This window comes from Fundulus heteroclitus, chromosome 13, assembly GCF_011125445.2.
Source record: "Fundulus heteroclitus isolate FHET01 chromosome 13, MU-UCD_Fhet_4.1, whole genome shotgun sequence".
NCBI classification, from domain to species: Eukaryota; Metazoa; Chordata; class Actinopteri; order Cyprinodontiformes; family Fundulidae; genus Fundulus; species Fundulus heteroclitus.
In genome coordinates, this window is record NC_046373.1 from 3156913 (window position 1) to 3181285 (window position 24373).

The 24373-nt window shown below is 42.5% G+C and overlaps 1 protein-coding gene across 3 annotated transcripts in view; it reads right to left on the reverse strand.

Annotated features, from left to right (window-relative positions):
- The window catches only part of LOC105934253 (nucleosome-remodeling factor subunit BPTF), a 60293-nt gene that overhangs the window by 16635 nt on the left and 19285 nt on the right, over positions 1-24373 (reverse strand). For 2 of the 3 annotated variants that reach the window (XM_036144898.1, XM_036144900.1), the window contains exons 14-28: positions 23581-23835; positions 19173-21144; positions 16286-16410; positions 15789-15941; positions 12848-12998; positions 11116-11155; positions 10638-10863; positions 10312-10461; positions 7025-7155; positions 6036-6150; positions 5614-5831; positions 2895-3132; positions 2436-2719; positions 830-943; positions 520-681 (exon numbers count right to left, since the gene is read on the reverse strand). In XM_036144898.1, coding sequence (XP_036000791.1) covers positions 520-681; positions 830-943; positions 2436-2719; positions 2895-3132; positions 5614-5831; positions 6036-6150; positions 7025-7155; positions 10312-10461; positions 10638-10863; positions 11116-11155; positions 12848-12998; positions 15789-15941; positions 16286-16410; positions 19173-21144; positions 23581-23835 — 4334 coding nt within the window. The remainder of the gene's footprint in view (positions 1-519; positions 682-829; positions 944-2435; positions 2720-2894; positions 3133-5613; positions 5832-6035; positions 6151-7024; positions 7156-10311; positions 10462-10637; positions 10864-11115; positions 11156-12847; positions 12999-15788; positions 15942-16285; positions 16411-19172; positions 21145-23580; positions 23836-24373) is intronic. The other variant, XM_036144899.1, reaches the window with a different exon arrangement.

Sequence of the window (24373 nt, forward strand, 5' to 3'; positions counted from 1 at the left end):
CCATTGGCAGATCATCTTATCTACCTGCTGAAATCAAGGACAGATATACTAATTTTAAGACATTTTTTTCTTATTTTTAGTTCCATTTTTGCAGTGATCTGTTTACACAGTTGTGTCGCGAGGATGTATTAGCATTATTAACCCATTATCATATAAGTTGGAAAAGGTCTCCAAATGACAATATTGTGGTTTATCGGGATAATTTTTACTGTTTTAATGTCAGATTTATCGTCCAGCAAAACGTGTTATTGTGACAGGCCTAGGCATAGCCGCAGATATCCTGCTACGTGTGGACTAGGCCTTAATGTTTATAGAAAACAAATCCTTATTAAACCTAAACAAGCTGTCCTGATAGTAAAAGAAACACAGGCAACTTAAAAAACACGTGTGCAGAGTAGTTTTGGGAGCGTCAGGCCCACTAAACAGAAGCCGGGGCAGAGGCAGTAAAGTCCGTCTCAGAGAAGACGTGATTGACTGAAACAAAAGGCCTGGCTCCCATGGTTTCCTCCACATACACACCTGCTTCTGTATAATGTTGCTCTGGTTGGCTGCGGTGAGCGAGAGCTCCCGTTTCGCCTCCGCAGCTTGTCTCTTCTTCTGCTGTTGCTGCTCTCTCAGCTGCTGGATTCTCTGCAGTTGCTCTTGGACCGACGCAGTCTGAATGGTCACTACATTTCCAATCTGGGCAGAGATCACGGTGCAGAGATCAGTTTGTGTCTGAGCTGAGGTGGGTTTGTGTCATTTTAAAATCAGTTCAGTTTTGGTTAGCATGACACTGCTGTTAAATAAGAGGAGCTGAATTATAGAAAAGCGCGATTGGATCCAGTACCTGTCCTCCCTGAGCTGAGCTGGTCCCGCTCTGTTGGATCTGGATGGGAAGCTGCAGCTTGATGTGTTGAGGCAGAGACCCTCCACCCTGCTGAGCCTGCAGCTGTGCCAGAACCTAAACATGACAAATATTCACAAAAATCAATCAAACATCATCAAAAAACGGTAAACTTGTTGAACTACAGTCAAACAGCGACTTTTCCCATTGAACTTGCCCACAGTTCGACACATTAAAGCCACAAACTTTTATGTATTTTATTGGGATATTTTTGGTAATACACCCACAAACACTAGTGCAATAAAAGTGAGGTGGAAAGAAAAGGATACACCTCGACTTAAAATAATTCCCCAAGAAGAAGCTGATGTGTGAGATTGTGTTTAGCATCGCAGAGTCAAAGCTTTATAGAAGCATCTTTCGCACCTTTCAGTGCCCTGTTGCACATATTGCTGGGTATATCTTCAACCAACTTTGAACATCTAGAGGCTAAACAATTGGAGAAATTAGTCTTCAGAAATGGTCGAGTCAGACTGGATGGAGAGCTTCTGTGAACATCAATTTGCCAAGTCTGTCTTACCACAGACCATCCATTGGATTTGGGTTCTGATTTTGAGAGGACCACTCAAACAAAGGAATATGTTTTGATCCAAACCTTTGAGCTGTAGCTGTAGCTGCACATTTATGGTTGCTGTCCTGCTGGAAGGAGAACATTCAACCTAGGTTTGAAGGTTTTGCAGCTTCTAACGCACGTTCTTCTCGGATTACCTCCTTTTCTTTATTAGCTCCATCTTCCAATTGATTATTGGCTCAGTGTTTTTGTCAAATATTTTGCATGTAGCCCCACTGAGTTCAACCCCTTCTTCCTCATGTTTGCAGGATCCCTTCCACAGTTTGTGCTAAATGGCAAACAGGACATCTTATTGTTTTTCTTTCAATGATTATTTCTTCCCTGAATGCTAGATTTATGAAGTGCACTCCTAATAGTTGCTCTGTGGACCAATTCTCCCACCTGACCTATTAATCCCTGCAGCTCTTCCAGAGCTACCAGGGATCTCTGGGCTGTTTTCTCTTGCCCAGCCTGTTAGTTCAGGTGGACAGCCATGTTTCTAAAGGTTAGAAGTTTTCCCAAACTCTTTCCATTTCTGGATCGTCGATTGAACGGCGCTCATTTGGACGTTTAAAGCTTGGGAAATTGTTTTCTAACCTATGCCAGCTTTAAACTCTCCCATAACTTTATCCTTTGGCTTTGTGGTGTGTTTGTTGGGTTTTATGATGATTGTTCATAAATGTTCTCCAACAAACCTCTGTTGTTGGAGAAGCAAATTGCCTTCAGAAGTTCCCATTTACAATATAGGGAACTTCTGAAGGCAATTTGCTTCACTGGATTCTAATTAAGGATATCAAAGTAAAAGGTGCTGAATATAGTTTCAAACTACACTTTTCAGATTTTTATCTGTAATTTTTTTTTAAAACGTATAATTTTTCTTCTACTTCATTCATTGGAATCATGTAGCAAGATAGGAAACGGTTAGGATGTCAGCAAATCTATCTTTTAATAAAAATAATGAGAAGAAAGCATTATAATAAGAAATTAAAACAAAAATCATACCTGTACTTGCTGCTGGAGTCCGGACACACTAATGAGCTGGGGCGTCTGCTGCAGCTGGAGCTGTGGGGTTCCCCCCTGACCTTTGACCTGCATTGAAGTTGGGGACTGGACAGGCATGTGGGCCTGGGTCTGAGGGGGTAACTGGGCCTGAGGGGTGGTGGATGAAGGGCCGCTGGTGGTGGAGAGAGGGGTCGCCCCTGCTTGGACTGGAGCGGCAGCCTGCTGCGCAGCCTGGGTCGCAGTTTTGCTTGCGGTGGAGTTGGGCTGGCTGGGAGCTGACGTGGCTATAAGGAGCAAAGTGAAACATTTTGAGCAAGAAACATAGATATTTGAAACACTGTACATCTTGATGCACTCTTTTTTTTAGTCTTTCTCTGAATCTCAGAGGGTGCCGGGATAAACCATGCACGGCAATCTTGCACATTGATTAAGGAGATTTGCGCTTAGTTGTTGTCAAACCTGTACTTGGTGTGGGAGTGACTGCGGAGGGTAACGGGGTGAAGAGGAAGCGTTGCACCTGGCCGTTTGGTAGTGCTGCTTGCATGAGTTGCTGGCCGGGTCCTGGAATGACGGTGACCCCTTGGGGTATGACCTGCAGCTGGCCGGTGGTCTGACCCTGGCCCTGAACCATCACAGTCAGAGCCTGAGAACCGCCAACACCGGCTGGTCGCTCCAAACCAGACCCAGCCTGTTGCTTCTGTGGTAGAGCACACACAATTTTTTTTTTTTTTTAATTTCCTACTAAATCTCACAACAACAAAAAAAAATCCAGTTTAAAACTACTTCAGCAAAAACACGAATTTTCCATTTCTTGGGCTTCCATTTAAAATATAAGGATATCTGCAGTAATAAACCATTTAATATGAACCACTGGCAATTTATATCTTAATTCTTTATCGTGTATAAAAAGACACACAACTTGTATTTGGTAACAAGTTGTCTCTGTAGATAAATGCATAAAAAGGCAATCAGTTTGCATCCCTAATAGAAATTTACCTGATTTCAATAACTGATGAATGCTCCTAGTTTACTGACCATTAGTGGGAACTTTGATGTTAGTGACGTTAACTTGGACTGCAACGTAAGGAGCCACTTGAACGTCTCGTTTGACCCTTCCGCTTCTACTGAGAGGATCCTTGACATGCTCTTGACTGGACTTTAGTTTAGATTGGTCTCTTTCTGATCAATGGATTTGAGCAGCCTCTCTAAATTCTCCTTAGGTGTGAGTGTGTGTGTGAATGGTTGTTTGTCCTGTTTGTCTCTGTGCTGCTCTGCAATAGAATAGCGACCTGTCCAGGGTGAACCCCGGCCACTCGCCCATTGACAGCTGGAGATAGACACCAGCACCCCTCGCAACCCCACAAGAGATAAGCGTGTTGGAAAATGGATGGATGGATGGATGGATTTGAGCCTTTTATGTTTTTGGATGTTTTCTTTACCAGATCTACTTCCTGACTACTGTATTTTTTGGCCCATAAGGCACACCAAATTATAAGGCTGATTAAATATTCTGCTCAAGTGTGTAATATCACTCCACTCCTCCTCACGTACACAGGTCTCTCCTGAGAGGGAGAGCTATCAGTCTCTGTAGGGAGGACAGAGTAGTTGGACTACACTGCCCTGTTTCCAACATAAGGCCAAAATAAACATAACTTTTATATGTAATTAACTTACTTGGTTTTATTGTTGCTAGCGCGTACTCCGGGCGTGGTCTGCCTTACATGAATGGACTTTAGACATTACAGTCAGGCAGTCCTTTAGACAGCTCAGGGGTCCATTCAGGTAGTGACACGGTGTACCGTAATGCTCTGAACATCTATTGAGCGGAGAGGCTTCATTGCTTACCAAAGTCATACGTACACATTTTGACAGATTTTTTTTTAGTAAATATCAGTCAGTAAGCACAAGTACGGTAATCATACACAATGCGCTCCATCAAATTTTGAGAAAATTCAAGGATTTTAAGTGCGCCTTTTAGTCTGGTAATCTTACTGATATGTAAAAGCATATTCCCGTCCCCAGACAAATTTCAAAGAGTCCATCAAAGTGGGAGAGGATACATGGGAAAGGGAAGGGAGGAGCAGTGTTCAGGATGGGGGGAATGCAGAAGCGTGGTTCGCCGTATGGAGGGTGAGCAAAGTTATGCTGGTAGTTACACCCCGTGTTCAGTCTTTTGAGGTGGAGGGTTTTTACCCCCTCATCACAGGAGGTTGAGGGAATCATTGTGGAGCCCAAAGGGTCAGAGCGATATAAGTTTGAGCTGCTGGCTCAAGGTGCTGAATCAGCAATGCCAAAAGATGGTGCTGCCGAGGCAGTGGAGGACAGGATCGATCTGATTTTATATTATCTTATTTATTCAGCGGGATCACAGACAGCTTTGTTAATGCAAGATTAATTTGCAACAAGGAAACCGAGAGTGGTTGATATCTCGGCTCTTACCGACTACAGGCGGGTAACAGGACAAGGCAGCAGCTGTGAGACAGCTCTACAGCAAGACGATTAACATTTAGTCACTAGACTGGATATTAATGACTGTTTTCAGCAACATGATGTTGCAGATATCTTAAATCAATCTTCATATTAGTCACAGTGATGTTGCGACTGTTCAAAATTACGTAATGGTAATCCCGGATAATTTACTGATTAAATGTTAACACGGTTTGCCATATTCAGTTTCTCCAAATTAAGTCACAAAAACTTTTGAACCATTAGCAATACGGACTCTAAATTCAATGCAAGACCCCCGTTTAACCCTAGGAGGGCGCCACACTGACGATTTTAGACACAAAAGCAGGATTTCAACAAATATGCACTTATTTGTCAAAATAATGACCAGGATATGAAGGCAGTACTAGAAGATAACCATGTTAGCAGTTTCTTGGCAAAAAATAGTTGGATTTGGGGGCGAGTTACCCATTTACGGTGGGTAAAAAGAAGGATTAAAAAAAAAGAACTGACCCCTCTGAGGAGGAAAAATAGGACGACATGAGAAACAAGGACTCATTAAAGACTTTGGCACAATACTGTATGTTTTTCCTCTGTGGACATCCTTCAACAGTACTTTGGTAAAAATAAAAACAGGAGGAAGTAATTTCTAACTTACTAGCAGATGCACATAAACAACATTCCAACATTAATTTCAGAACACCAGGTAACACGGAGTTTCTCCCTGACAAACCTGTGTGAGCTGCGTGAGCTGGGCCATGGTGAGTTTAACCTGGCCCTGGCCCTGAGCCCGCGGGGTGCCGGGTGGTGTTTGACCAGCTGCCTGTCCCGCGGCGTTGGGGCTGGCCACTCCCTGACCGGTTACTGTGGTGACAGGGCTGGCAGACGATATTGCTGTGGAAACAGGCTGGCCACGAATGATCTGCGTCACTACCTGTTGTCCACCCTGACCTGGGGGGAAAGCAATGAGACTAAATTAGGAAGTGTGGAGCAGCGATGTACGCAGGGTGGGCCACTGTTCCAGTCACACAGCAACCGTGGACTCTGTAGTTTAGTTTAAGGTTGAGCCATAATATTACAAAGACTGCGCATTTATTCTTGGATTTTAAACTGTTGAATCGACTAAATTAAACCGAGCGCTCAGAATTACATTACCTTGCTGGACCATAAGGGGCGTGCGGAGAATCGTCTTTCCTACAGCTCCAGTCTGCTGGATTGGGGTTCGGATCATTGTCATTCCTGGACGGATCTGACCACCACCACCTGGAACCTGAAGGATGTAAATACAGATATATGTTAAATGCAGCACCCACATTTTAAACAGGGCTCCTACACATTTTCAAGTACAAACTCCACATTGTTTCAGACAAAAATTCACAGAGTGTATTGTCCACTTTTCCTACAAAACGTAAAAACACTAAAGATCCCAGTGAATATAATGAAATTCTTCTTACACAGACTAGGTTTTAAATAAAGAATGAGCAGAAAACCACTGACAGTGAATGGATCGACAGATTGACAAATTTAGACATAGGATAGAGCAACTTTAAAAACAGAAACAGTGTTTTTACCCCTTATGCAGACCTGGAAAATCCTTAAATCAAATTGTAGCCTCTCCTGTTTTAGGCAGTGAGATGTAGAAATTAATGAACGGTTGGCGTCGAGAGTGATAATGGTTGTGGATGGAGTGACAGATAGGTGGACAGATAGACAAACAGATCGACAAAAGGAGGACACAAAAACAAATGCATGGGGCAGCTGGGAAAATGAATGGATGGATGAATTAGACAAGGTGACAGGGAAAATCTGCGCTTCCAAATATGAAAATTTGGGAAAGTGTTGGGATTCGAGACACAAAAGTGACTGATTAAACGTAACTCGGGTTAGTTAACTCTATGATTAAACCTGGTGGCAAAATGCTTTGATTATACATTAACAATTTGCTGTTTCTAATTACAGCGAGTCCAACCTAAAAAAAGGTTTTAATGGCACTTGTTTTACATGGATGAAAGACGAAAAACCAGACGCAAAGGTGTGTTAAAAGTCTGAAAAAACAGTGTGTGAACAAACACACAAAAGGAAAACAGAACAAGAAAAAACAGTCCGAGCTGTGTTTTGTGGCCAGTAAAAAGCCAGAGTTGTACCTGCTGGTGGGAGCCGGGGGTACTGGGCTTGATGTTGAGCGTGGTGGTGCGGGGCTGGAATGTGGTGTAGGTCTGGGCCCCGCCTGCTGTACTGGATGGGATGATGCCCAACACTTTCTGCTGAACCACACCTGCACAGAGAGCCGAGACAAATGACCAAAAACACATCTTTTTGGTGTGTGTGGAGAAACTAAAACGGTAAAGAAAGTGTAAATAATAGGACTTTGAAGGCTCGTGCTTTCAAATATGCACAACACGCCGTCAAAAAAACAACCTTTTGTCGCAGGAATCATCTTTCACAGGCGCATACTCTCTACAGGTAGCAGTATCAAAATATTTAAAGGCCTTTGATTTAATTACTGATGCCGCAGGTAAGCAGCTGCACAGAAGTCTTGCTGTAGCACAACTCAATTCGTTACTTGTGGGTGTCTCACTTTGCTTAAGAGCCAGCTTTTGATCACAACCTTTATAAATATTGGTTGAGCAGGCAAAAAAAAATAATAAAATCAAAGGCTCACTGAAAGCTTAGTTGGGTTTCCCCCAACATACCTGAGCTCCTTCATAAATTATGCACGACCTGGCATCCCACTTCTTAGCTTCATTCTGACAAAGAAGGCATTTTATGTTTGCTCTCGGCCTTCATGAGCTCATGTGAAACTGCTGGAGGAACTGGAAACCACGAGTGCGACTGTTCTGCTGCGTTCTTTCTGTGGTTCTGCAACCCGAACCGAAGAGGTAAACCTATACATCAAGGGCTTCCCTCTTCAAATAAAAGATGCTGAGCCGCCTCGTAACGCTGGTAGCTGCTGCTCTGGTCGCACATCAAACACGCTTCTCTATGGGCTGGCTGTTTGAAAAAGCTGGAGGAGTCTGGACCGCGCTGAGTGGAGAGGTAAACTCTTATTGAAAAAACACGAAGGGGGAGAAAAAAAAAAGTAGAAACCTACTATAGAGGGCTACCTGTCTGGGAAGCAGACCTCAGGGTAAACTTGTTTTCCTGCCTTACTTCCTTAAGCCATTCCAAAACAAACAGGGCACCCAGCAGTCATGCTGGATAAATACACGTCTATTAAATGGCCGTGCTCCACCTGAGCTCAGGTTCTCTTTCACAGCGACTTCAAAAGTAAGAAATATCCCACGTATTGCATTAGTCTTTAACGTGTTAGCTGTGCTTTATCAAAGCGGGTCTGAAGTATGTTAAAATAACAGCAGTGAGCTTTAATGAACCAAATTCATCTAACAGCTTACCTTAAATGACTGTTTATTGTCCAGTAATTTGATCCGAAGCACTCTAAACAAAGCGTTTTCTCATATAGGCTAGCATTAAACCTTGCCACATGTCTTGCATAAGCCTGTAGACATATTTCGTCATGATGCAACCATGAGTTTAAATGTGTTTTGTTTTTATTTCACGAGACAAATATGATGTAGGGCATAGTTGAGAAGATGAAGGAAATTGATGTATAGCCTTGATTGATTGTCTCATATTTATCTTCCACAATCTTTCCTCCAACTCTGGGTGATTTTACAGTGTCCATTTTTTTCCACCTCATACAGCGCTTTGCATGCAAGTCGAAATATTCAGTTTGGGTTTTATCAGACCAGAGCACCTTCGATGACTTTCAGCAAACGGCAAAAGAAACTTTTAAAGGCTTTTTTCTCTAAGGGTTTTATTTTCTAATCTGACTCTCGGCAGATGGATGCTATTCTGCCAAGCTCCACACGGCTCCACACATCCATCTGGAATCGCTGCCATTGGGACGGATTTTAATACAACATAAAATGGACGAGCCAATCAGGATCACAGGGCGGGATTTTCTGTTTGGACTCAGACAATAATGGCGGCTCGCAGCGAGGAAGCAAGAGGTAACATTGATGCTGCTATTTCCTCAATGTTGCCCAATCTACAAAATATTAATTATTTAAAAAGACACCAGAGAACAGCTTTGAAGGCTTTTGTTAGTGGAAACAATGTTGTCGCCCCTCTCTCGACCGGGTGTGGCAAGAGCTTGTAGCACGTCAGCAAAGATGAACAACAAGTGGTTTACCCTATCATGTGCAAGGATTTTTGATAAGGTCCCTCCTTCTAAAATACTTCTCCAATGGAGCAATACCAGGTGGATGTGATGAGCTCTGCGGAACGAAATCCATCTGGCGAGAATCAGGTTATTTCTTTTCTCCGTTCTTCATAAAACCCAGATCAGTGAAGTACACAACTAGAATTTGTCCAGTGAACAGATTCTCCCACCTGAGCTGTGGGTCTCTGCAGCTCCAGCAAACTTTCCATGGGCATCTAGTCTGCTTAGCTTATTAATGCTGTCCTTGTTTGTCAGCTTAAGCCTGGTTTATGCTTGACGTACCCTAACCCTAACACCCCTCCGCACGGCCAGCAGTTTCTGCTCCACACACCTTGGAAAATTCCTAACTACGAGGAAATTCCCGTGCGGAAAAACATGGCGGACGAGCAAGCGCTCCTTCTGGCAGAGGTTATGGTTATAGACATATTGATGATTCGGCCCATAAAGATCACCGAGATCAACAAACTTAACAATTCCTGGACAGAAATGGCCGCCTCTGGTGGAAGAATGTAAAATGCTTTAAAATGTTAGAAACAACTGTGTTTTCTACTTCTAGGGTGTAGCAGCGTAGGAGCGCAACGCTGCCCTCTAGAGTCTGGGAGAACAGTGCTACTTCAGAGGAAAAGACGGACGGAGCATAAATGCTCTCATTTCTGTGCGGAACCTACGTCAAGCATAAACCAGCCTTTAGGAAGTATGTGGCTGTAATGTGAGAAAATTGTATTTAATCGTGCAGGGGGTGGGGGGTTATTTGTGGGGGTGGTCGTTGAATACTTTTGAAAAGACACTGACACTAAAGTTGTCTCTTCAACAGACCTGCATCTTTAAAGAGGATAAAACATTTTTTTGTCAAGTGGGTTTTGCAAAAAACACCAAAGATATGTCTTTTCTCACTGAAAATGGCAAAGTGCAAGACAATGTTTAAGTTGTGCCAAATGTGTGAAGTTAAAAACAACCGAACTTGTGGTTGGTGGCAACATCATCATTTAAAATGAATGAAGACATATTAGACCTTCTTAAAATATCTGGGAGCTTTTCTGGCAAGCAAAATTGTTTACAACGGCTGGCGGGTAATAAGGTGCACCTAATGAGACTTCTTTCGCCCATCATAAATGTCTCAGGTGTGGGCCTGCGGTACTGCAAAGAAAACAAACAAACGCGTAGCCAGAAGGGGGTAAAATGTCTCCCACTTGTTAAAACCAGCCGTACCTCCTTGTGTCGTAGGCACGCTGACTGTGACGATCTTGCTGTTTGCGGGGAGCGGCAGCTTCGCGGTCACAACCTTTCCGCTGGCTGAAGTTCCTGTAATGTGTAAAGTATGCCCACTAGAAGTGGCCGTGGGGGTCTCACCGCCTGAGCCTGAAAAAAATTAAGCACAAAAAAAGTGTTAAAATACTATGAACCCAGAGAGAGAAGAAAGACAAACTGGAAAAAAAAAACATGCATAAAAAAGATAATTTAACCCATTAAAGAACAAAGAAAGATGTAAATGTCTTCTCTGAACACATTCTAGAAACGTTTCGTCTCTGCTGTACCTTGCGTGCTTTGACCCTGCTTGACCCAGGTGGCGAAGGACTGCTGGAAGTTTTTGTTTTGCTGGAATGTAACGGGGCTGCCCATCTTGGTGGACAGCACCACCTTGGCAGTGGGGGTGCCCTGGCCCGAGACGGAGCCAACGATGACTTTGGGCGTGGCAGCAGGTGTTGCGGGAGTCCCGGCTGGTGTGGCTGTGACTGACCCGGACTTCTGCTCCAGACGTTTCTGTAACAGTGGACCAAGTGCTCAGCAGAGGAAATACAAGAATGTATGGAAAGGATAATCTAACACATAAATCAGAGATATTATCAGTTACTGAGCTGCGGAGAATCATTATTTTCTTGTTATGCTTGGATCCCCTTGGAAAACATATTTAGCCTTTAATGCCACCCATGCGAGCCTTGCTTGAATTCAAGGGTTCCTTTAATAACTCCGATAAAAATCCAACAACATGTCAGCTGAGGAAAGCAAACTTACTTTGGCTTGCTCTGCTGCCTGGGCTTTTTCCTTCTCCACCCTGTGAAATGGATAAACAAGCTTTCACATCTAGAACATTTCGTAGAACCTAATTTAAGATTTCTAAGAAATAAAATGGCTAATTTCCACTCTTCCCACTTTTCATATAAGCGGCATTATGAGTACCTGGTTCTGTGTTTAAAATAGAGGAGCAAATCCAAAAGGGTACAGATGATAGTTAAAGAGGCAAAGGAGTATGGGACAAAAAATGTGCTTTTATTTCTAATATTTAATCACTTGTTGGATAAAAAAAAAAAGATCAACAAAGAGGGTTGTAACAGATGTGAAAGGGAGACTAGACTGATCTGAAGAGCTTTATGAGTATAACTTTTCCTGCCAAGTCGACTTCAGCTAGGACAAATTTTAACTAAAGTATCACAGACTTTTGATCACAGCAAAATAATTTTTCTGTAGGTTAAAGGCCATATGGTCTGAGTAGGTTCCCCCTTCCTCTTTTTCTGACACAGAAAGCAAGCCTGCTCTGCGCTCACACACACACACACACACACACACAGACACACATACAGTGGCGAAACATCTTAGAATTAACTCAAAATGCTGAAAACATCCAGCCAAGATTTTCACGTTTGATATCTGTTATCCCTCACTAACTTAGCAAATGCTTAATAGTGGCTTTTCAGCGCCGATGAACATGATTCAGTCTGCGGGACATCCCTGACGGTCTGGCCGACAGCAGGCAGCAGCGGTGGGAGCTGGTCTCCCAGGCCAGGCCAGCCTGTCAGCGGGTCTCTGCTGTAACTAATGTTACCCTAAAAATCTAAAAGGTTGTTTTTATAACGTGAACGTTCAGTACGTTGCGGATAATAAATATGACAATGCTTAGGTGGAAATTAGGGCTGAACAATTAATCACATTTTCAATATAATCGCGATTTAAAAAAAACGTAATTTCCAAATCGCAGAGGTCTGCAATTTTTGGCTATGTAACAATTAGTGAATCAGACGCGTCCTTTAGGTGTCGGTAAAATGTTTAAAGTGGGTTTGCTCCTCATGGAAGGGAAGAGAGTTGCAGCAGTAAAATAATCTAATTCTATTACTTGTTTTAGAGTTTATATAATCATACATAGCATTAAGTTCTGGTTAATCTGTTAAATACATTGACTGGTCGCACTTTATGTCCAACAAGGATTGATGTCCAAATCAATTACAAGCTGTTCTCTTGAATAATATTCTGATTAATAGAAACATTAAAAGCTCTTGTTTTAAATAGTCCTTCTTTACAAACATCTTTTTTAGAGAACATTTTTGTTGCTTGTGGTTAATGCAGAGAAAAGTCAAAATTGCAATTTTGGTTGAAATATATCGTATTCAGAACGCAATCATTTCTGCTCTGAGTTTAGATGCTGTGAGTGTTTTAGCAACTGATCTGCACAGCGAGGAAACAAATTGATTTGTTGTTTGTATATGTTTAAAAAGACATGATAAATTAAACTGGAAAAAAAAAATCGCATTAAATCGCAATATATTTAAAAAAAATAAAAAAAATAAAAATCGCAATTAGATTATTTTGCAAAATCGTTCAGCCCTAGTGGAAATATGCAAGCATTTCATTTTAATCAAAGGCTGCATCTCCAAAAGCAAAATAATTACTTTCTATTAACCCCTTTAATGGAGACTACAGCCAGTACTCTGCACACACAGGAGTTTTGTTGAAAAGATACTCGACCGCTGACCTTTCTGAGAAGGCTCTTATCTCCCAGAGGTCCAGCTCCTCCTCAGGGACCCATGTCTCAATCACCACAGGCCCGGTCTGCTTTGTGGGCTCGGGCTTCTTGGGGCGCAAAGCACTGGAGCGCAGACCTTTCCTCTGAGGAGTGTGCGTTTCTGGAATGTAGGACAGGTTAGGATTACTAAAAGAAGAAGCGGGACTTTGTCAAACATCTGGACACATAGACCTTCTAAACTTTCTGTCAAAATCATTTACTGTAACAGATTACGTCGCCATTGGTAAAGAGCTGAAGGTGATCTGACACATTTTCCATTTCAAAACTCCAGCCTCAAATCAAACCAGTTTATTTATGAAACGCCAAATCACAACACAAGTTATCTCAAGGCATTTTACAGTCAATTCAATCAAACCATACAGGCAGATTGGTCCAAGGTTTTCTATCCAAGTTAGTAGTTATCAAATAGTTTCTGCTGCATGGTTTCACACACGTCATTAATCTTATTATTAGTATTAGACAACCCTCAATAAACACTAATTCAAACCACAAATTTAGACCTAAGTCATATGAACACATAACCAAAGTTATACTGGATTTAAATCAGACAGTTTAACCACAAATGGATTATTTTTTTAATATAGCCCTTAGCAAATGGTAGTTTATTCAAGTGTACTACAAGTATGCTTATTTCATACATAAAATGAGAAAGTGTTTACTTTTTATAAACTATATTTTATATAATTAAAAGTATAGCGGAGTATACTTGACTTATATTGAAAAGTATAAACAGAAGTCTAAGACTAATTACATTAATACTAAGACTTAAACTTAAGTCTAGTTAATAAAATTAGCTTCAAGTATACTACTTTTTGCAAAGCGTAGTATATAACACATCAGTTTCAAACCATACTGTTAACACTGTGAAACACAGCTAGCATAGTGCTAACTAGGTGCTAATGTACAGAATAACCATGAAACCACAGACTGTTTTGCAAAAGTAACATGTTTCCAAGCTGTTTAAAATGTTCAAAATCATCACAATGTTGGGCAATGTATGGAAGTGTGAGCGAGAAGTGCTCTGATGGATTTAGTTAGATTTCTAGTTGCGGAAAGATCCCTTCCGGTGTCGGCCGAACCACTTCCGGTTTCGTCCATACACCCGAATAAATGTAATTTAACAAATTGTCAAGCTCCTAGTGGCGTGAAAGGAGAGAATCCTACACGTTGCTCTGAGGAATCTGAGAATGCCTAGCTATTCATACTATTGACTGCACGTAAAGACCAAACAGTCTGGAAAAAAGGAAAAAGGATAGGCTATTCTTGGGCCCCCCCTGTCATTCCTTCATGTCCCACTATTGGAGAACTACTGAGCTAAGGAAACCCAGCAGATTGCATCAAGTCCTTGAAGCCTGACTTTGCAGCAATCCCTCATACCAAGCATGCATGTAGCGACAGTGGAGAGGAAAACTCAACTTTAACAGGAAGAAACCTCTAGCAGAAACCAGGCTCAGGTTCAAATGTTCAGTGTACCCGATTTTCCGACTATCTGGGAAATACAAGTGCAAACATTAAGTATGAATTTATATTAAATGGGATTTGGTATCAGTGTATTTAAAGCTCCATAACCGTAAAGTAACTATTAGAGGTGTAAAACGTAAAATGTTTTATTGATTTTTTTTTTATTAAAGTTTATTCAAAGAGCGAGATTCTGCTTTGGATGAATTCCTTAGGAGTCCAAAGGAGCAACATTGAAAACACATGATGGAAACACATTTGTCTGTAAAACAATATCCTGCCAAGATAGTCATGTCACAATTATTCAACTGCAACATAATGCTATTTTTTTTTTTTTTAAAGATGTTGGATAGTTTTCCTGGCTTAAAGTGGTGTTGAATCATAATCAGGCCACTGGGAAGTCTGTAACAACCCTTAATTTGCTACCCATTAAGTTTTTAAGGAGTGTTGCAATCACAGGAAACACAAGGGAGCTTCCAGAAAAACTAATTATTTCATCACACCCGAAAAGCTTCTAAAAGATTTAACACTCCAAGTGACACCACTGGGAGCATCATAAGAAAGTTAAAAATGTATGGAACAGCTGGAAACCTACTGGGTCATGGAAGAAAACCCACAATTTCATCAAGGGCTCCACACAAATTAGTCAAGACAGCATATAAATGACCTTTTGTGACTGCAAGACACCTACAGGATGACGTGATATAGGATAGCACTAGCGCTTCAGTGGCAACCATATGGGGAGCGCTGAACGGAAAAGGATTTTATGGTCAAACATGGAGATAGTTTTATGGACGGATAAAACCAAACTGGAATACCTTCCCTACAGTCCAGCATAGAGGTGGAGTATTGGGACGGTTTTTCTGTAGTGATCTTGATCTTGTACCTGGCATCACGAATTCCTAGAAATATCAGGCCATTTTGAAGAGGATCATGATACCTTCTGTAGCCAATTAAACCTTGGTGCTCACTGGACTTTCCAGGAAGACAAAGATCCCAAGTCAACCAAAGCGTGGTTGAGAAGAAGATCCTGGAACGTCCTGGGAGTGGCCGTCTCAGGCACCAAATTTAGATCTGACTGAAAATCTTTGGCGGGCTTTACAAAAGGCAGTTGCAGCAAGGAAGCCATCAAATATCAAGCTAGGAGACTTTGAGCATGAAGAATGGGCAAATACTCAAGTCGATTTGAGAAGAAAGCTTGTCTCCGGTATAAATAAATATCCATTTATATTTAATCAGAAATGCACAGCTATTCTTGACTTGGACACTTTTGTTAAGCCTTTTTTTTTTCTTTTTTAAAGAAAGTCTGATTTTTAAATTCTGGACAAAATAAAATACCACCAAGAAGACTAAAAACTAATGTTTTATTTCTCATACTTGGAAAAATGCTAACTCCCTCACCCCTATTGATGACAGAAAGTTAGCCATTTACCTTTTGGCGTCTCAGGCACTCCGAGGGGGCAGATGATTTTACGGATGCAATACTCGGACCGAATGCCGTAGGGTCCCACGTCACGCCGCTTTATGATCTCGGTGGTGGTGATTTCAGTGTCTGATGTCTCTGTTGCAATGAGTGGGGATAGGGCTTTGGTTGGTAAGGTGGTGAGGACGAGACCCCGAAAGGAGAAAAAAATAAAATGGAGGAAATGCACTCTAACATAAAAACAATGACAGCAAAATGTACTTCTGTACCGGTTTTTAGGTCAAAACAGTGACAAGTTGGAGATATAAAGTACATATAAGCAAGAAATGGGGAAAGAAAAGCTTTTTTTTTTGACAATCAGGTTGTTGGAGACATATTATTTCACTTTGCATGAACAACAGTTACTTATACAACATCTGAGACCGCCCGATTTGGCATTCACACTTCTCGACAACTTTGTTTCCCTTCTCCTTCATAAAGAAGGCCGCGTTGGCTTGAGGGTCTACCTGTACGCGTCGTGCCTACGGCGGCAGACGGTTTGACGGCCATGTCGTCCCACCGCAAACAGGCCCACAGCAGCCTCAGCATGAGGCTCACGCCAGCCAGAGACTTCACCGTCTGCAGCCGGTACCTGGACGCAGTGGCCAGAGGAAGCATATTAGTCATGCACAAACACAAGTCAACATTTCCAGGTCCAACCGGATTAGTAACGTCAAGGTTTTCCGACATTTGCCGGTGTCGTAATGACTCCCTCCGGGTTACAGAAAACAAACTGCGTTGCAATCGTGCAAACAGAAGACGCAGATAAAAAAAAACACAGACTTTTTGGGATTGTCCATATTTCCGTGAAACCAACAGCAGTGGCTTTCATTTTGGATAAATACTTTTTATGCTCAGGCAGATGTTTAGGGTCGTTCCTGACGTATCAAAGAACACTTTTCATTTCACGCAGTTAATTTAGTCACTTGGAAATTTACGACAGGATGACACTCATCCATGAATGATGTCCAGAAGAAGGCGTTTATCTTCCTCGGCTCATTACGGCCGGGAATTCTGTCACCCCAACAATGAATTTGGCTCTTAGACGCTGTGATTAAAAGCATCTCCAACATCTACGAAAAACACGATCATCACAGGGCTTGGGAGTGTGTACGGGGGAGTTTGGTCGATATGCACATTCCCGCGTGTAGCCGCAAGTGGAAAAAAACATGCACAGGCTGCAGGGCTTGGTCAGCGCAGAAAGTGAACAACGGTGACACCTCTCCGACCACCGGGTGATTCACGTCTGCTCTGGGACTCTGAAGTTTTGGTCAAAACAACCAGCGGTGCCTGCGCGACACCGGACTGGGAGCTCCAGCGCGCTCTCAGGGCCAAAACTGAAAAAAAAAAAAAAACGGCAGATGGTGGGAGAGAAGACGCCAATGCTAAACTGAGAGGACACACCTCTCTGACAAGACTAACATGGGATTAAAAGGTGGAAAAAGAATCTCGGCCAAGTCACTTTATTTAACGAATAAAACAGGAAATCCTAAGGTGTTGCTCTACAGATGGGTTTGTGATCGTCTTATTTTCACACAAACAGAAGCCTTAGATAAACCCACACAGATGAGCCTCTCTGACCGTTCAGGAATCACCAGTGAAGCCGGCCACGTTCAGGGCATCAGAAAACCTACAGAGGATCGGCGTTAAACTTACACTGCAAAAACGGATCTAAAAATAAGTAAAATGTTCTTCAAATTAGTGTATTTGTCCTTGATTTGAGCAGGTAAATAAGATGATTTGCCAATTAAATAAGATTTTTGCACTTAAAATAGGAACAATTCATTTCCATCATCTTATTTCAAGAGCAAGATGTATAATTATCTTATTTTAGGGGTCAAAATACTCATTCCATTGGCAGATCATCTTATTTACCTGCTCAAATCAAGGACAAATACACTAATTTTAAGAACATTTTACTTATTTTTAGATCAGTTTTTGCAGTGTAGTGAGCAGATGTGGTGCTGTACGCCTAAAACGTGTGTCAAACATCTTTCCTTCTAAAACACCACAACCGGCTAATTGCACACTGTGGTCGTTACGTCGAGCTAAAGCCAGCATGACCTTATGTGACACATGACTACAGCGGGGAGGTCACCATCTCGCTTGGCAGCTACGAGACATAACAGCGGGGGTGTGACCTGATCCCCCGCGCCTCGTTGCTTTTTAAAAAAAACTACACCCAAACTCATTTTTGAACCGAGAGTCATTCTATGTGCAAAATAGTTACTTGAAGTTGCTTGAATATAGTTAAAGAGATCTTATGCCACAGGTTAGAATATCGTCGACCTTAGCAGTTTGGGGAAATAAAAAAATAAATAAAAAAAAGCTTTGTTCACTGCAAAAACTAAAATAAAATGAAAAACATAGCGGCCGACTGGTCCGTTGATTTGTAACCGCAGCAAACGCGACGCTCAATATTCTTTGCGATAACGCAGTTTGTGTTGTTTTTCAGCCCAACGGAGATTCTGCTAACAAAATAAATAAAAAGAAACGGGCTAAACTTTGGTCGGAGAGATGGTGAATTTTCTACTGTTTCAGCCATTTTTCCTACTGATGGACAAACGTACACACAATCGACTACAACTGTCAAGGGTGGAGATCAGCACAGCAGTAATAAACGTTAGAGAAAATACAAAACACAGAACATGACATTGTAAAACGTCTCAGGCAGAAGCGGCCTGGCCAGGAATGAGCTGTATTGAAACTAACGATGTGTTGTAAATGAGGTTAGCTTGACACTGTGAGTGAAATATGTTACACTGCAAAAACAGATCTAAAAACCAAGTAAAATGTTCTTAAAGTTAGTCTATTCGTCCTTGATTTGAGCCAGTAGATAAGATTATCTGCCAATGGAATGAGTATATTTGCCCCTAAAATATGATAATTAGACATCCTGGACTTGAAATAAGATGATGGAGATGAATTGTTCCTATTTTATGTGGAAAAATCTCATTCCATTGGCAAGTCATCTTATTTACCTGCTTAAATCAAAGACAAATACACTCATTTAAAGAAAATGTTACTTATTTTTAGTTCTGTTTTTGCAGTGTAGCCCCACGTTTTCATGTCACAAAACAGTAAATCCGTCACATTTTCTAAGTCACAGATCAACAGTTTTTGCATGAGAAGAAAATTCCTAATGCTTGTGTATGTTTTAAATGTTATCTGCTGTTTCTATGGTCTGTATCAGAATACTGTTGACTAAATATTCATAAGAGGCGTGTGCCAAACTGTTCCCTCACCCTGTTTGAAAAACGGCGAAATGGTTTTGGGATGTCAGAGCGGCAGATCTAGCGTTGCAGAGACAGAACAGCAACGTCGGCCTGATGCCAACAAGACAAGCAGATTTACCTCCAAGTGATGCCAAACGTGGGTCTGGGTGACGGATACGGCCAGATGTCCTGGGCTGGCTTGGCGTTGTAGCTGAACACCGGCACCTCGCGGAAACCTCCCCGCCTCGCCAGCACCTTCAGGTCGTCGTGCGGCAGGACGAAAATACTCCTCCGGCTGCTCTTGGTGACGAACTTGCGGTAGGAGGGAAGCGCCGTGTCGGAGCGCATTTTCTTTGTGCGCGAGAACTTGAGCAGGCGCACGCGTCCCTTTGTCGACGAGCACTCCTGCCGGCTCACGGAGACCGACGACACCGTCGTCGAGCCGGCGGCCGACTGGCGGCTGCAGACCGAGTGCGTCGTCGTCTGCTCCTGCACCAGCGTTTCGCTCTGGCTGTCCTCCGACAGGCAGTCGAGCGCGGAGCAGCACACTTTGGTCACCGTTGTTTTGGTCATGCTGGAAAGGGCCGAGACCGCGCTGCTCTTTGTCGTCACCACCGCCGCCGTAGATCCGGCCGGCGCTTTCGTCTCCGTGGAGACCACCGTCGTCGTGGTGGTGGTGGAGGTGGTGGTTACCTGAGTGATGATTGTCTTGAACGGCTCTGCCGACTCGCTGTTGCTGTTCTCCTCTGCGAAGCCGTCGCTCAGACTGGACTCCTCCGCCGACGGGATCGGGGAGGGAGCCATCCTGATGATCTTCACGGCGGGAGCGCGTTTGGTCTCCTCGGGATAAAAGGCAGAGCTGCTCTTGTTCTGCAGGTTGCTCCCAGTGTTGACTCCGGTTTTGTCCGTACTGTTTTCAAGCTTTGTCGTCTTCGGTGGAGGGCTGTAGTCCTGGTCCAGTGCGGTCATCTTCCCCCCCGCCTCCGAATCTTTTCCTTTTAAAACAACGCCGTCGTTTACTGAGTCTCCGTTCACCAAAGGCTTCGGCGGCGCGCCGTCTTTCAGCGACGCGACCTGCCGCTGCTCCTCAGCTCTGCCGACGCTGTTCAGATCGGGGTCGGGCCTGTCGGTGAGCACGCCGTTGTTCAAGCTCGGTAAGCTTTCGCCCACCAAGCCGTCGTTCCCGTTTACCTGAGGCACAGGTGAAACCGGCTTGGTAGGGACGTCGCCTGCGGTCCCGTTGTGTCCGATGCCCTGCAGACTTCCCTGCTTCTCCTCGGGCCCGAAGCCGTTTTCCTCTAAGCGCACGGGACCGAGAGCGTCCGAGTATCTGAGGGGAGACTCGTTTTCACTGTTGTTTTGGTCAAGAACACTTGGAAGTGTCGTCCCAGAGTCAGACTCTGGATTGAAAGATTGTTCAGCCTGGGTTACATCTGATGCAACGCAGGCTGTGCGCTGCTCTAAAGAGCCATCGGTCCTCTCGGCTTCTTTCTCCTGCTCAGCTTCTCGTCCAGAACCTCCAGTGCTATTTTCTTTATGCTCTGTAGTCCTTTCCTCCACGTTTTGCTTCAAGTCCTGGGGCATGGAGGCCGTTTTACTGAGTGGCGAATCTTCACCTCTACCTGTATTGCAACTTTTTTGGGGCGTGCAGTCTGAAACGGAGGAAGGAAACGCGTCAGAGAGTTCAGTCAGACTCTCTCCTTCCTCCTGCCCTCCGGATTTCGCTGCCCCGGACGTTTGCGCCGCCGGAAGCTCGTCCTCCACTTTCGCGGCTTCCTTGTCGACGAGATGCGTCTGCGCAAGATTGTGTGGCTTAAGTGGCGACCGGGGGCGGACCGGAGTGCTCGGCGCGGCGGCTGAAGGGGAAGAAACCGGCGCCGGTGCCAGTGACCTGGATGCAGAAAACTGCTGTCTTTGCTTCTCCTCTATCATGTGCTGCTTCACTCGGCGCTCCAGCAGACTGTCCAGCTTGGAGGTCTTCACCTTCTTCTTGTAAGCAACGCGGGTCAGGAAGCCCTTGCTGATGTCCACGACATCGTAGTTGAAGGGTCGCTGAGAATGGTCCGAAGGCTCCTCTTTTAGGGGAGCCTTAGCCTCCTGAACACTGAGCTCTGCAAGAGGCAAAGGCATTCACACTTCAGTTTGTGTTTTAATTAAAATGTCATTAGACTGCATCATAAATATGACAAATCAAATATGGAATAATTTTTTTTAAGGTTATAAAACGTTTTTTTTTTGTTAAATTTTTCTCTCTCTAAATCAGGGATGGGCAACTTCCATGATAAAGAGGGCCAAATTTTTTTCAGCACGACCGTTGGAGGGCCACATGACCACGCACTTCAAATAATTGGATATGAAAGACGCTACAAATTATTCTTAATAAGAACAAATTTTAGATGAATTTATATCTGTATGTTTACTGCACCAACATATAATTATTTTCTGCATATAAATGCATTTTAACATGTCCTTAAGCAAAAGACAAACCGTTTGCTTTAAAAAAAAATTGCAAAAAAGGAATTTAAACTCCTCCATATCAATGCATTCAGGAGCATGGGACATTTCAAATTTACAAGGAAAGAGGCATAAAACGGAAGAGAACTTAACTCAAACAATAATGTGTCGATCCAGAAACAGTGTGGGCTTTCTTACAATACTGAATGATCTATAATTGTATTTCTGTTATTTTTTGATTATGCACATCTGTTAGCTTTTTATTCTGAAAAATCTAATGTCCCATGCTCCTGAATGCACCATAGCTTTCTGACGCTCGCGAATGCATCACACTGGTCTGTGAACGCGGTGCTGTGTAGATGCTTTGCAGTTTCAAAACTCACGTAGGCTCCCACGGTTTATTGTTGTGTGTGGATTGCAAGAGACCACAACAAATAAATCAGCCGTACCTCTTGGGAACACAAAAACCTTTGCCGTACTTCTTCCCATTTTGTCTGAAAAATGTGACTTTCTCGGTCAAGTTTTCCCTTTATGCCACTGCTGGTGGCCGTGGCTCTTGAATTTCTTCCTCGCTGTTTGCAAAACGGCCCTTGCCCGCTATTGTTTGGGTACGGCGCGCCCTCTATCGGTCAAATATATAATTACATGTTTTTTTGTTGTTGTTTTTTTTATTATTATTATTATTATTATTATTATTATCATCATTATTGATCCATTCGCGGGCCGCACTGAGTGATGACGAGGGCCGTGTGCGGCCCCCGGGCCGCCAGTTGCCCATCCCTGCTCTAAATGAAGCAGTCCTTGGTTTGGTCATGTTTTATTTGGAGCATGATATGATTTAACAATGTTTACATTTAATACTACATGTATCATGTTTCAAAAAGGAGTAGGATGAAGCATAAGCTAATTAAGCCCTACCCCTCAGTTACATGTGTCATGGAGGTAAAGGACAAATATTTACAGTAAAACAAACAGTATACCAACTTTTTGTATATTACTCTTTTTCGTATTCATCAAAAATACTTTTCTTATATTCTTTTTTGAATTGCTGGATGCTTTTACATTGTTTAATGTTTTCAGGCAAGCTGTTCCAGAGCTTCACTCCGCTAATTGATAAACTAAAACTTCTTTTTGTTGTTCGAACATACTTAGTTTTAAAATTTAATTTTCCTCTTAAATTATACCTTCCATCTCCATCAGAAAACACTTGTTGTATGTGCGCAGGAAGTAAGTTATTTCTTGATTTATAAAGGATTTGAGCAGTTCTGAAATTGATCAGATCTACAAATTTGAGAACTCTTGAATCAAGGAAGAAACAGTGGGTGTGATCTCTAAAATGTTTGTTATTTGTTACTCGTATTGCTTTCTTTTGCATAATAATCAATGGTTGAATGTTTGTTTTGTAAGCGTGACCCCACACTTCAACGCAATAGGTTAGATAAGGCTGAAATAATGAGCAGTATAATGTGTGTAAAGCTTGTTTGGTTAGAATGTGCCGGACTTTATTTATAACAGCCAAACATCTGGCCAGCTTTGACCGGACGTGCTGTATATGTCCCTTCCAACTAATTTTATTATCTAAAATGACACCTAAAAATTTTATTTCATCAACCAATTCTAATTCTACATCATCAATACTTAACCTTATCTCATTACTTTTTTTAATGTTTCCAAATATCATGAACTTTGTTTTTTTTTCAAATTTAACTATAGTTTATTTATATCACACCATCTCTTTATTTCAATCAATTCTTGTGTGACTAGCGCAAGTGTCTGTTTAAGATTTTTACCAGATGCAAATACATTTGTATCATCTGCAAATGATACAATTTTCATGTTTAAGATGTTGTTCGAGTCATTTGCACCGAGCCTTGCGGTACCCCACTCTTTATTTCTAGTAAATCTGATCTGATTTCATTTAATTGCACAAATTGGTATGTATATTATGGTGCATATGAGGAACCCTATATGTTCCCCTTGTTGATGCTGCCGCAGTCAGAGCGCAGCTGTTCTAGTAACTTTGTCAACGAGGTAGTTTTACAAAAATCAGAAGTCATGTAACGTTCAGACGCTTTCGGAGAGTAATACCCTACTTTGCTCCTTTGAAGACGATTCTGTAGGATCCACTTCCATCTTTACAGACCAATCCGCTGGCTCCTTTTCTTCTCTTTCGTCTGCGTCTTCGTTCTTCTTCGTCTCCACATCTCCAGCAGGTTTTCTGGAGACACCTGCGGAGTCTTGATCCTTCGTTTCACCGCCTGAGGCAGGACCATCCTGGGCCTCTGGTGCAACTAAACTGGGCCGTCGGCTCAAGTCCAACAGGCTGCATCTCTTGCCAAGTTTAGCGTCTTTAGGGGAAAGAAAGAAAGAAATCAGAATGACAAATTATTTTCCACATTATTTAAAGACTGAATCAGTCTGACATTTTTTTTAAAGGTTGAATATCAACAGTTTACCAGCAGTTTTTTTTTTAAATGATCTGTTAATCAACTTAAACAAATAATTGGAGTTACAACAGCATCATACTATGCCTTGCAATAGTATCCATGAAAGCATCTATAGCCCTGCTATTTTTCCACATATTGCTGTACAGCTTTAAGCCATTTTATTGGCATTTAATTGCAGGAAAAGTTTTGTTTTTCCCCCAAATGTGGCCTACGTTTGTATTCAGCTCTTATTATAATGATGCCCCTAATTAAATCCAGCACAGCCAATCTTTTCATAAGTAACCAAATCAGTTAAAACAGCGGGCTGTAAATTAATCTCAGCATAAATCCAGCTGTACTGTGAAGGCTTTAGGGTGTGTGTTAGAGAACATCAGTAAACATACAGAGCCATGAAGACCAAGGAGACGGGTATAGTGTTCTGGAGTAGTTTCCAGCAGGA